The sequence below is a fragment of the Bombina bombina genome, chromosome 6 (assembly GCF_027579735.1).
Source record: "Bombina bombina isolate aBomBom1 chromosome 6, aBomBom1.pri, whole genome shotgun sequence".
Taxonomy (NCBI): Eukaryota; Metazoa; Chordata; class Amphibia; order Anura; family Bombinatoridae; genus Bombina; species Bombina bombina.
Genome location: NC_069504.1, coordinates 994,832,039 through 994,846,576, shown reverse-complemented (window position 1 = coordinate 994,846,576; position 14,538 = coordinate 994,832,039). Strand labels below are relative to the sequence as shown.

General features: G+C 38.4%; 1 protein-coding gene across 1 annotated transcript in view; it reads left to right on the top strand.

Annotated features, from left to right (window-relative positions):
- Positions 1–14,538, top strand: part of GLRA1 (glycine receptor alpha 1) — a gene marked incomplete at its 5' end in the record, with an annotated part of 351,072 nt that overhangs the window by 238,780 nt on the left and 97,754 nt on the right. Inside the window, 2 exons of the mRNA XM_053718691.1 lie at positions 733–815; positions 6,853–6,990. Of these exons, the coding sequence (XP_053574666.1) occupies positions 733–815; positions 6,853–6,990 (221 nt within the window). The remainder of the gene's footprint in view (positions 1–732; positions 816–6,852; positions 6,991–14,538) is intronic.

Here is a 14,538-nt window from a genome sequence, read left to right as displayed (position 1 = left end):
TGGAATTTATCTGGTAAACATAGATTTTGTTTTTCATGCTGTCAGACATGGCATGAGAACCTAGCACAGTGAAGGGGGTAACTTGAGCAGTGATGGGCAGCAGATTTAAATATATATATGAATATATGTGTATAACATATTAACACATAAATATATATGTATATAAGCATATACATATAAATTTAAAGGGAACACACAGTTACGCATAGACCGCAATGTAAAGGCACTTTTCAGTGCCATATTACACCACACACTTGCCAACTTTAACCCATAAAAACTGCTTAGTGCAATTTGTTTTTATTTTTTGTCTGACCTCTGGTTAATTTTTGGAGCGCTAATTGCTACAGCGAGCTTGCGGTAGCAATGACCAGCCGCTTGTAATAGCTGGCTATTGCATGCCCGTAAACGGTCAAATTTGTTCGTTTACGGGTGTGCAATAAATTAGTGCTCCACTTGTAATCCAGCCCTTAATGTTTACCTAAACACTAACATATGCATCTGCCATCTATTAAAAATATTAAATATGTTTGTATGTACAAAATTGAAAGTGCAGCAGCTGAATGATTAGCAAGGTATTTCAGGGGTTTTGCTGGTGTAGGGAGCCCCAGTAATATATCATGTGATTGTGTATGACATACTTGATTTTTTATCTGGCTCTGGTTGTGTCAATAAATAAATGTAATTTATTTGAACTATTCCTATATGACACTGTTTTATGCACTCTTGTTTCAGATTGACACTTACACTGGCTTGTCCCATGGATCTGAAAAACTTCCCAATGGATGTCCAAACATGCATCATGCAGCTGGAGAGCTGTAAGTTACAGGGACAATATGTACACACCACTGTCACCAATGTCATTTGTGTTTAATCTCTTTATGAAAATGCTTTATAATAAAATATGTGCTTCTTTAGTAAGCAAACATAATGTAACATGATCCATTGTAGGGTGGGAGGAGCATGGTCCTTAAAGGGACAGCAAAATCAAAATTATACTTTCATGATTCAGATAGAGGGGGGTAGTTATCAAGCCGTCTACTTTTCTGGCTTCGCCGGCCCAATGCGCCCGCCTAAGCTCGCCTACCTTCGCCGCCGCGGACCTGAAAAAATATGCCTAAGTTATCAAATAAAGCTGTCAAAAAGCCGCGGGGCGATGAGCAGCGGACTGTGACAGTTATCACTCATCCGATCTCGCTGCCCTTCGGCTTTTTCCCAGCTTTATTGCTAGCCTGTCACTAAGCACTCACACTAAACTACACTGTTCTATCCCTATACCGGCGCCCCCGGAGCCTCCCGCAACTCAATAAAGTTACTAACCCCTAAACCGCCGCTCCTAGACCCTGCCGCAAGTCTTATAAATGTATTAACCCCTAAACCGCCGCTCCTAGACCCCGCCGCAAGTCTTATAAATGTATTAACCCCTAAACCACCGCTCCTAGACCCTGCCGCAAGTCTTATAAATGTATTAACCCCTAAACCGCCGCTCCTAGACCCCGCCGCAAGTCTTATAAATGTATTAACCCCTAAACCGCCGCTCCCGGACACCGCTGCCACCTACAGTATACCTAGTAACCCCTATCCTGCCCCCCCTACACCGTCACCCTCTATTATAAAGTTATTAACCCCTATCCTGCTGATCCCGCACCTCTCCACAACTAAATAAATAGTTTAACCCCTAAACCGCCGCTCCCTGAACCCGCCGCAACCTATATTAAACCTATTAACCCCTATCCTGCCTCCCCTACACCGTCGCCACCTATAATAAATTTATTAACCCCTAATCTGCCTCCCCTACACCGTCGCCACCTATAATAAATTTATTAACCCCTATCCTGCCTCCCACTACGCCGCCGCCACTGTAATAAAATTATTAACCCCTAAACCTAAGTCTAACCCTAACGCCCCCCCTAACTTAAAAATTAATTAAATAAATCTAAATAATATTTGTATTATTAACTAAATGAATCCTATTTAAAACTAAATACTTACCTTTAAAATAAACCCTAATATAGCTACAATATAAATAATAATTATATTGTAGCTATCTTAGGATTTATTTTTATTTTACAGGTACCTTTCAATTTATTTTTACTATGTACAATAGCTATTAAATAGTTATTAACTATTTAATAGCTTACCTAGCTAAAATAAACTGAAATTTACCTGTAAAATAAATCCTAACCTAAGTTACAATTACACCTAACACTACACTATACTTTAATAAATTATTCCTATTTAAAAATAAATACTTACCTGTAAAATAAACCCTAAGATAGCTACAATATAATTAATAATTATATTGTAGCTATCTTAGGATTTATATTTATTTTACAGGTAACTTTGTATTTATTTTAGCTAGTTAGACTAGTTATTAAATAGTTATTAACTATTTAATAACTACCTAGCTAAAAGAAATACAAAATTACCTGTAAAATAAATCCTAACCTAAGTTACAATTAAACCTAATACTACACTATCATTAAATAATTAAATAAACTACCTACAAATAACTACAATTAAATACAATCACATAAACTAACTAAAGTACAAAAAATTAAAAAGCTAAGTTACAAAAAATAAAAAAATAAGTTACAAACATGTTAAAAATATTACAACAATTTTAAGCTACTTACACCTAATCTAAGCCCCCTAATAAAATAACAAACCCCCCCAAAATAAAAAAATGCCCTACCCTATTCTAAATTAAATAAAGTTCAAAGCTCTTTTACCTTACCAGCCCTTAAAAGGGCCATTTGTGGGGCATGCCCCAAAGAAAACAGTTCTTTTGCCTGTAAAAAAAAAATACAACCCCCCCAACATTAAAACCCACCACCCACATACCCCTAATCTAACCCAAACCCCCCTTACAAAAACCTAACACTAATCCCCTGAAGATCATCCTACCTTGTCTTCACTCAGCCGAGCAGCGATGGAACCGAAGTGGACATCCGGAGCGGAAGAAGTTAATCCTCCAAGCGGCGCTGAAGAAATCTTCCATCCGATGAAGTCATCATCCAGGTGGCGCTGAAGAATAGTCTTCGATCCGGCCGATGTCATCTTCAAAGAGGCGCTGAAGAGATCTTCTATTCGGGCGATGTCATCTTCCAAGCCGGGTCTTGAATCTTCCTTCCGCCGACGCGGAACCTCCTTCTTCACCGACGGACTACAACAAATGAAGGCTCCTTTAAGGGACGTCATCCAAGATGGCGTCCCCTCAATTCCGATTGGCTGATAGGATTCTATCAGCCAATCGGAATTAAGGTAGGAAAATTCTGATTGGCTGATGGAATCAGCCAATCAGATTCAAGTTCAATCCGATTGGCTGATCCAATCAGCCAATCAGATTGAGCTCGCATTCTATTGGCTGATCGGAACAGCCAATAGAATGCAAGCTCAATCTGATTGGCTGATTCCATCAGCCAATCAGATTTTTCCTACCTTAATTCCGATTGGCTGATAGAATCCTATCAGCCAATCGGAATTGAGGGGACGCCATCTTGGATGACGTCCCTTAAAGGAGCCTTCATTCGTCGTAGTCCGTCGGTGAAGAAGGAGGTTCTGCGTCGGCGGAAGGAAGATTCAAGACCCGGCTTGGAAGATGACATCGCCCGGATAGAAGATCTCTTCAGCGCCTCTTTGAAGATGACATCGGCCGGATCGAAGACTTTTCTTCAGCGCCGCCTGGATGATGACTTCATCGGATGGAAGATTTCTTCAGCGCCGCTTGGAGGATTAACTTCTTCCGCTCCGGATGTCCACTTCGGTTCCATCGCTGCTCGGCTGAGTGAAGACAAGGTAGGATGATCTTCAGGGGATTAGTGTTAGGTTTTTGTAAGGGGGGTTTGGGTTAGATTAGGGGTATGTGGGTGGTGGGTTTTAATGTTGGGGGGGGGGGTTGTATTTTTCTTTTACAGGCAAAAGAGTTGTTTTCTTTGGGGCATGCCCCACAAATGGCCCTTTTAAGGGCTGGTAAGGTAAAAGAGCTTTGAACTTTATTTAATTTAGAATAGGGTAGGGCATTTTTTTATTTTGGGGGGTTTGTTATTTTATTAGGGGGCTTAGATTAGGTGTAAGTAGCTTAAAATTGTTGTAATATTTTTAAAATGTTTGTAACTTATTTTTTTATTTTTTGTAACTTAGCTTTTTTTATTTTTTGTACTTTAGTTAGTTTATGTAATTGTATTTAATTGTAGTTATTTGTAGGTAGTTTATTTAATTAATTTAATGATAGTGTAGTATTAGGTTTAATTGTAACTTAGGTTAGGATTTATTTTACAGGTAATTTTGTATTTCTTTTAGCTAGGTAGTTATTAAATAGTTAATAACTATTTAATAACTATTCTAACTAGCTAAAATAAATACAAAGTTACCTGTAAAATAAATATAAATCCTAAGATAGCTACAATATAATTATTAATTATATTGTAGCTATCTTAGGGTTTATTTTACAGGTAAGTATTTATTTTTAAATAGGAATAATTTATTAAAGTATAGTGTAGTGTTAGGTGTAATTGTAACTTAGGATAGGATTTATTTTACAGGTAAATTTCAGGGTTTTTTTACTAGATAGCTATTAAACAGTTAATAACTATTTAATAGCTATTGTACCTAGTTAAAATAAATTGAAAGGTACCTGTAAAATAAAAATAAATCCTAAGATAGCTAGAATATAATTATTATTTATATTGTAGCTATAATAGGGTTTATTTTATAGGTAAGTATTTAGTTTTAAATAGGATTCATTTAGTTAATAAGAGTTAATTTATTTAGATTTATTTAATTAATATTTAAGTTAGGGGGCGTTAGGGTTAGGGTTAGACTTAGGTTTAGGGGTTAATAATTGTATTACAGTGGCGGCGGTGTAGTGGGGGGCAGGATAGGGGTTAATAAATTTATTATAGGTGGCGACGGTGTAGGGGGGGCATATTAGGGGTTATTAAATTTATTATAGGTGGCAACGGTGTAGGGGGGCAGATTAGGGGTTATTAAATTTATTATAGGTGGCGACGGTGTAGGGGGGGCAGGATAGGGGTTAATACATTTAATATAGGTTGCGGCGGGTTCAGGGAGCGGCGGTTTAGGGGTTAATACATTTATTATAGTTGCGGTGGGCTCCGGGAGCGGCGGTTAAGGGGTTAATACATTTATTATAGTTGCGGTGGGCTCCGGGAGCGGCGGTTTAGGGGGTAATAACTTTATTTAGTTGCGGCGGTGTAGGGGGGGTCAGATTAGTGGTGTTTAGACTCGGGGTACATGTTAGGGTGTTAGGTGCAGACAGCTCCCATAGAAATCAATGGGATGTCTGGCAGCAGCGAACTTGTACTTTCGCTATGGTCAGACTCCCATTGATTCCTATGGGATCCGCCGACTCCAGGGTGGCGGTTTGAAAACCAGGTACGCTGGGCCGTAAAAGTGCCGAGCGTACCTGCTAGTTTTTTGATAACTAGCAAAAGTAGTGAGAATGTGCCGCACTTGTGTGCGGAACATCTGGAGTGACGTAAGAATCGATCTATGTCGGACTGAGTCCGGCGGATCGATGCTTACGTCACAAAATTCTACTTTTGCCGGTCTCGAGCCTTTGATAACTAAGGCGTATCAGCATCGTCACAAATACGCTGCGGAATTCCAGCGTATTTGAGGTTGACGGCTTGATAACTAGGCCCCAGAGCATGTAATTTAAAAAATTTCCAACGTATCTTTATTATGTAATTTCTTTGTTCTTTTCTATGCTTTGTTTAAAAGCATACCTAGACAGCCATAGGAACAGCAATACAGTTCTTGGAGTTAGTTGCTGATTGGTAGCTGCACATTTAAATAAGCCTCATCCTTTGTTCACCCAGTGTGGTCAGTTAGCTCCCAGTAATGCATTGCTGCTTATTCAACTAAAGGTACCAAGAGAATAAAGCACATTTAATAAAAGGAGTAAAGTGGAAAGTTGTTTATAATTTTACGCTCTGTTTGAATCATAAAAGCTAATGTTTGGGCTTAAGAACACTACTTATTTATAACTATATGAATGATGCATCAGTATTTTGTTGATTTCTCTCTCCTTCCTTACATTTTACACCCTATTTCACTCTCCTTGTTTATATAACATGTGTCTTGTCTGTTTCTTTATTCCTTCTTTAATAGGTGTTTCAGACTAATTATTTCTTTCTTCCCCGATTACAATGTTTTTCTTTGGCTTATGCAGTCATCACAGGTCTCCAGCTGTCTACATATCTTTCTATGCTATCCTCACCAGCTCCATTTATAGTTTCTTGAACCTTTCTTTTTTTGGAATTGTTTATGGGCTTTAGCAAATTGGCTTTGAAGCATAGCACTGTACCTGGAGACACTGGAGTGATTTGGGAAGTTGTTAGTTAATTTTCCACAGAATCAGGACTCTCCCTCTGCTTCTGTCTTTGAGATCCAGTGGCGACATGCACAATAATTATAATAGGGATAAAAATATAAAGCCAATTGCTGACATAGTACATTTATTGTAGATACATTGATTACATGGAACATTTCTTGTAGATAAATTGATTACATAGCACATTTCTTGTAGATCAAATCGATTACTTAGCACATTTCTTGTAGATAAATTGATTACATAGCACATTTCTTGTAGATAAATTGATTACATAGCACATTTCTTGTAGATCAAATTGATTACATAGCACATTTTTTTATATCAAATTGATTACATAGCACATTTCTTGTAGATCAAATTGATTACATAGCACGTTTTTTGTAGATCAAATTAAATATACCTATGGAATAGTTACATAACGGAAAACATGGAAAAGGAAGGGATAATCATTTAATGTTATAACGTGATTTACTTTCCTTATACTTTTTTCACTTTAGTTGGCTATACAATGAATGACCTGATATTTGAGTGGGAGGAAACAGGAGCTGTGCAAGTTGCAGATGGCCTTACTCTGCCACAGTTTATCTTGAAGGAGGAGAAAGATCTGCGATACTGCACAAAGCATTATAATACAGGTAAACATCATAAGTTATCCATCCGTAAATACAGTATCTTCAAGGCTGTACAAATATGAGAGAGAGATGATAGTGAGATGATATATATATATATATTCGTTGAAATTATGGGGGAGATAAAAAACTGAGATTAAAATCCTCCATGTCTCAAAAGTAAATCAATACAAATTTTTGCATAGAAAATTAGCACATCTAGGCAAGTTCCCCGCTTGCTTTTCCCCATTAAAACTCCATATACAATGTTACCATTGCACAAGAGGATTCTGGGTAAGATATGCAAATTAGATATGCAAAATCTCAGTTCTGACGAGTTCTAAAAAGAACGAAACAAGCTTGTCTAGTGAGTGGTTTCTGTGTTGCTACAATAATCCTGTTAAGGGATCGCTGAGTTAAAACAGTATTTGAAGCAAAAAAAATGAGATTTTGCAACATATACCTAATACGGCACCATTCATAATAAACCATCTATATTTAAATAAAACATGCCAACGTTGCAAAAATGCTTTGTATACCCACAACTCTATATCATTGGCAATAGAACATTCTTCCAGGGTAGTTACTACTGACTTATCTTAAATGTCAAAACGGACCTTATACGATACAACACTCACCATACCACCCCCCAATCATGTCCATACACTCCTATCACACTTCTAATATGCAACTATCACACACTCTCACATAAGTAAAAACACATCACAAGCTCAACCAAAACACCTCACTAACATAACTCAACCCATACTTCACTAGAATGCAAGCTCCACAATCACACAAAATACAAACTCTAAAACCAACTTTACAAAACCTCATCACAACAAAAACCAATGGTTTTATCACCAAATTATCGGGTAGTCATACCTGTCCTATAATGACATACCAATCTCATCGACTTTAGCATCCTAGAACTAACACACACTCACCATCCATCCCTCACTACAAACATACACCAAACAACCCATATCCATTCTATTAAAACCATCACAGCCACGCTATAAAACACACATTACTACCAAACTACCATATCTCCTATGCACCCAACGACACACCAAATATCAACCCAACCATACAATACATACCAATCGTATCCAATACTAACATTCCACCACACACATATTAAAAACTAACCTACTGCAACACGCACTCTAAATCATGCAAAAACCATTTGTGTCAAAAATAATACATAAACCGACTCATACGCTAACAATAACCATCCACTCAACACTGTTGCTATGTTCTCGAACAGTGACAGGATCATGATTAAGCTTTTTAAAGGAAGCACTGGTAGTCCATGGTCATATTCAGACCCTTTGGATGCATTGTGTCCAGATTATAAATCCATTGCAGCTCTTTCTGCAATAGACGTCTTGACCTGTCACCCCCTCTCTGAGGTGCTGGAACATGGTCAATAATAATATACCGCAGATCCTGACCCCATGGCCATTCAAAACAAAGTGCCTCGCCACAGGCTGTTCTGAGTCACCTTCTTTAATGGCACTCCGGATGGCAGATCTATGATTGGCCATCCTAGTTTGAAGGTCATCTTGGGTCTTTCCCACGTAAAATCTGCCACAAGGACAGTGTAGCAGATACACTACATGGGTGGTGGTGCACGTCACTCTGTGCCGAAAGAAGAACTTCTTATTAGTCCAAGGATGGACAAAGCTGGAACTTTGGACCAAGCCCCTGCACGTGATGCACCCACTGCAACGAAAACAGCCCATCTTTTTTAGATTTAGCCATGTCTGTGGATTATAGCTGTCCCTATTATCAGGTCGTAAAAGTAGATCTTTCAAGGAACTGCCACGTCTAAAGCCAACCATGGGGCTCTCCATGTGCCCAAAGGGAAGTGACCTGTCACTTGCAACAATGTCCCAGTTCTCCTTCAATGTTGCTGCAAATTTAATTCTTTCAGGTGCAAATGTGGTACTAAATACCATCCGAGAGGTGCCTTCATTACGATTAATTTTTTTTACGTGGGAAAGAACCAAGATGACCTTCGAACTAGGTCGGCCAATCATAGATCTGCCATCCAGAGTGCCATTAAAGAAGGTGACTCAGAACAGAATGTGGCGAGGTACTTCGTTTTGAATGGCCATGGGGTACAGGATCTGCAGTATATTATTATCGACCATGTTCCAGCACCTCAGAGAGGGGGTGACAGGTCAAGACATCTATTGCAGAAAGAGCTGCAATGGATTTATAATCTGGACATAATGCATCCAAAGGGTCTGAATATGACCATGGACTACCAGTGCTTCCTTTAAAAAGCTTAATCATGATCCTGTCACTGTTCGAGAACATAGCAACAGCGTTGAGTGGATGGTTATTGTTAGTGTATGAGTCGGTTTATGTATTATTTTTGACACAAATGGTTTTTGCATGATTTAGAGTGCGTGTTGCAGTAGGTTAGTTTTTAATATGTGTGTGGTGGAATGTTAGTATTGGATACGATTGGTATGTATTGTATGGTTGGGTTGATATTAGGTGTGTTGTTGGGTGCTTAGGAGATATGGTAGTTTGGTAGTAATGTGTGTTTTATGGTGTGGCTCATATGGCTGTGATGGTTTTAATAGAATCTATATGGGTTGTTTGGTGTATGTTTGTAGTGAGGGATGGATGGTGAGTGTGTGTTAGTTCTAGGATGCTAAAGTCGATGAGATTGGTATGTCATTATAGGACAGGTATGAATACCCGATAATTTGGTGATAAAACCATTGGTTTTTGTTGTGATGAGGTTTTGTAAAGTTGGTTTTAGAGTTTGTATTTTGTGTGATTGTGGAGCTTGCATTCTAGTGAAGTATGGGTTGAGTTATGTTAGTGAAGTGTTTTGGTTGAGCTTGTGATGTGTTTTTACTTATGTGAGAGTGTGTGATAGTTGCATATTAGAAGTGTGATAGGAGTGTATGGACATGATTGGGGGGTGGTATGGTGAGTGTTGTATCGTATAAGGTGTGATTTGACATTTAAGATAAGTCGGTAGTAACTACCCTGGAAGAATGTTCTATTGCCAATGATATAGAGTTGTGGGTATATAAAGCATTTTTGCAACATTGGCATGTTTTATTTAAATATAGATGGTTTATTATGAATGGTGCCGTATTAGGTATACGTGTGTTGTGGGATGATTGATCAATAACGGATACTGTTTGCTTAATTGTTGTAAGCGAGATGCGTTTGGATGGATAGGTACTTTTTGTATAGGTATGTTTGACAGTATGTTGGGTATATCTGACTGAAGACGGGTGTAAGTTTACGCTCTTATGCGTTGTGTCTGAGTATGAGTTGGAAGTATGTAGGTCCGTATTGTACACTCTTATATTAACTTTAAGGTGGAGAGAGAAGTATTGTTACGGTTAACATTGCAGAGTATGGTGAAGTTGAGGGCGTGTGTTATACGCAATAGAGTGGGACCGCATTGTTGTTTGATTGCTAGGCAATGCTTGGCTGGCTCCGGCACTATTATGTTCCTAGTTAGTGTCTGACTCATTGCACACTGTTCTTTGTGTATAGTGGTACTGCACATATTGCTGTCATTAAGGACGGTTGTGTCGGCTATGTTTGCTTTTTAATTGTTAAAAGTGTCACGGTGGTGTTATGAGGTTGCTATGGTGATGGTTCTGTTAGAGGCTAGACTTGCTCCGTAGTGGGTTTGCGCATGCGCTGTAGTGCTTGGCAGACGTGCAGGGGCACAGCTGATTGCAATGACACGGTGATGGGTTTCCTTTTAAATAGGTGAGTTGTATGTTTGTTCTGTTGGTCTGAGGACGGGGACAACCCCGAAAACGTTAACTTTTGAATAAAGAATCCTTTTTATTACGGTGAGTGCCTTCCCATTGCCTACTTTATATATATATATATATATATATATATATTAATAGAGAGCACTCCCACTTTCAAAATTCTTAGTGCCAGGATGCCATCAGGTAAATATACAGGATGAAGGAAGGCACTCACTGGTCTTTTCATCAAATCTTTATTATCAAGCGTGACGTTTCGGGGGGACACTCCCCTTCCTCAGACAAACACAAACCAAAAGTGACTGAAAATATAAAGCCAAACAAGCACCTCCCAGTGAAAATTGTGCCAAAAATTGTTGCTATAGTGATCCTCAACAACATAGTAATCCCTGTGAACAGCATATGTAATGCAAGTGTTAACAGCTGCTCATCATCAGACAGTATATTTTAACCACAATTAAATGAAACATATAGTGAATGTGACAAAAAGAACATGTCAAGTATAATATGTGTATCATACTAAAATGTAGTGAGTGTATATAAAGAGCACATATTCAACATACTCATAATATCTAAAATATCACCCATCTGTGTAATAAATACCTATGTGTCCCCTAACACATATACTAAATCTATGTGTATGGTGTAATGGTGACATATACATTAATGTATTGTGCACATGTGAATAGTTAATATATACACACTGGCAGCCCAATGAACGCAAGATCGGTGTATAAGCAAACTCTGTTCATAACCTAAATCATAGAACTTCTTTATCTATCAAATGAAACTACCCAAAGTTGCAAAATAAATCGTAATTTCTTATGGCAGGTTTAGAGGAAACTGCATGTGCGCACGATCTAATGCCCAATCTATGACAGTGGGGATACTACATTACATGTTGCCAACTTAATATAACATTGCATCTTGCCAACTTAATACAAATATAAGTATACATCAGATCCTGGACTTTCAGCATATTACTTATTGTGTCACATAATATAATATATCAATGTACCTGCGCAAACATCAAGTCTGTGGTGGCAAACAGTGAGTCTGAGGCGCACACACCCGGCTCCGTGTGATGACGTCATCTGCCGACTGGCTAGACAAAATACTAGGTTGCCATAGTGACGATGTTAAGCTACTGGAAATGTAAATAGGAAGCCCAAGACTCCACAACGTCTAGGGAGAAATCACAAGTGTAGACGGCAATAATGTGAAACTATTGAATGTGAGACTGTTGAATGTAAAATTATAGTATGTGTACACCAGAGTGGACCACATAGACAAATGTTATTAAATAGACAATAACATAAAGCTGGCTGTGTGGTTATGTGGCCCAAAATAAATACATAAATAAATTAGCCAAAAGAGAACAATCACTACAGCTTGCATTAAAGTACAAAGAGGACAATATATGAACTGAAATAAATAGAACAACAAAAATAGAACAACAAAATAAGTAACAAATAAGATAGAACAAAAATAATAAAGATAGAACAAAAATAAAGAGACAAATAACAATAAAATATAGAAATGAAAATAGAATGGAAACTAATGAAAGTAAAACGAAGATAAAGAAAAAAAGGGGAAGAGGAGAACATAACCAAGGTAGAGAATGACTAAAAAAGCCAAAACATAAAAAGCCATAACATAAAAAGAAATAACATAAAAAGAAATAAATAAATGAAGTATGTAAAGTCAAATAAAATAAAATCATAAGATAATCATAAAAGAAATAAGATAAAACAATGAAAGAAAGAGAAAGAAAAGAGAGGAAAAAGGAAAAGAAAAAAGAAAAAGAAGAGAAAAAGGACAGAGAAAAAGCCCCCTCCAACCCAAGAAGCAGAAAAAGAAAGAAGAGCACCTGCATAGAAAAAAAAGATATGAATGAAAAGAACCGTGAACAAAAAAGAGAGGAGAGAAGAAGGGCAAGGTAGAATACAAAATAGATCATCAACTCTCATGCTCTGTAAACATAGGGTTCATCTGCCTCAGGATACATTAAATCAAGCTTCTTCAAAGTCATCCAATTAAATTCAATGAAACCCTTCAATTCATAGGAAACCATGCCAATCCAAGTTCACATTCAATCCCTTCGGGCGTATGGTGTTTAGTCTGAAAATCCACTTGGATTCCAATTGTAGTAATTTATTGTCCCTGTCCCCACCTCTAGAGGGGATGGGAACATGATCAATAATCTTGAATCTTAAGTCCTGTACACTATGTCCACTGTTAGCGAAATGATGTGCCACCGGTTGATTACTACCGTGATTTTTAATAGCTGTCCTAATGGCTGATCGTGGTTGGCCATGCGGGTACGGACATCTTCCACCGTTTTCCCCACATAGAATAAACCACATGGACAGTTGATTAAGTAGACCACGTAGGTTGGGGTGCAGGTAAGGTAGTACTGAATTTTATAAGTTAAATTCGTATCAGGGTGGCGAAATGTGGCCCCGGGGATCATCGCATGGCAGGTAGTGCAACCGCTGCAGCTGTAGCATCCCTTCTTGTTCGAGGATAGCCAGGTCTTTTTGTCATAAGTGTTTGGGATCCATCACTACCAATTGGTCCCTCAAATTCCGGTTTCTCTTGAACCCCACTCTGGGACTCCCCCATTCGCCAAATGGTAGACCAGTATCATTTTTAATGATGTGCCAGTGGGTCCTTAGACAATGTCCTATATTCTTTTTATCCGGGCAGTATCTGGTTACAAATGTCATCCTTTGAGTATCATCCCTTGCATGTCCCTTGTTAGGATCATCCTGTTCCCTCATGCATTCTAGGAGATAATCCCATTTGTAGCCCCTTGCCAGGAATTTCTTTGCCATATCTTGAAGCTGTGTCTTCATAACTTCAGTATTGCTGTTATTTCTGTTTACTCTTGACATCTGGCCCCGGGGTATGGCTTTGAGTAAGGATGAAGGATGGCAGCTGTGTGCATGTAATACAGAATTCCTATCTGTAGGTTTCTGATACAGTGTTGTTCCTACAGTCATGCCATCTTGGAAGATAAATAGATCCAGAAACTCCACCTTTTCTTCACTGCAACACATTTTAAACTGGATAGGATGATTCAATCCATTTAGATGGTCAAACCATTCCTGTAAAGATTCCTTCGTGCCACCCCAAACGATGAACAAGTCATCTATGTAGCGCTGGTATACAATGACTTCTTCCCTCTGGAACACCCTCATGATCTCTTCTTCATAGTGTTCCATATAAAGGTTCGCAAATGATGGGGCAACGTTCGAACCCATAGCGGTTCCCTTTATTTGGCAATAATACGAATTCTCGAACCTGAAGTAATTCAGCCTGAGGCTTAACTCAAGAATCTGTAGTAGGTAGTGTGCTGGTGGCCCCACATACGGGTATCTACTTAAGGTTCTTGCTACCATTCTGATGCCCTCTTGTTGAGGTATCACCGTATATAGGCTATTGACATCTGTTGTTGCCAGAATCCACTTTTCTTCCATCCTCAGACCCTTTAATTTGTCAATGAGATCAATAGAGTCCCTAACATACGATCTCATATTTTTGACAAATGGTTGTAAGAAGAAATCAACCAATTGGGATAGCGGTGATGTAATCGAACCCCGGGCAGAGACGATGGGTCTCCCTGGTGGGTGTGATAAGTTCTTGTGCGCTTTCAGCAGGGTGTACAGTATGGGACAAATAGGATATTCAGTTATCAAAAACCCTCCAATTTTTTCATCTATGTAACCTTGCATTACACCTTCTTTAACCAAGGTTTCAATTTCCTTCTGAAACTCCTTGATTGAGTTTCTTTGTAGTGGTTTATAGG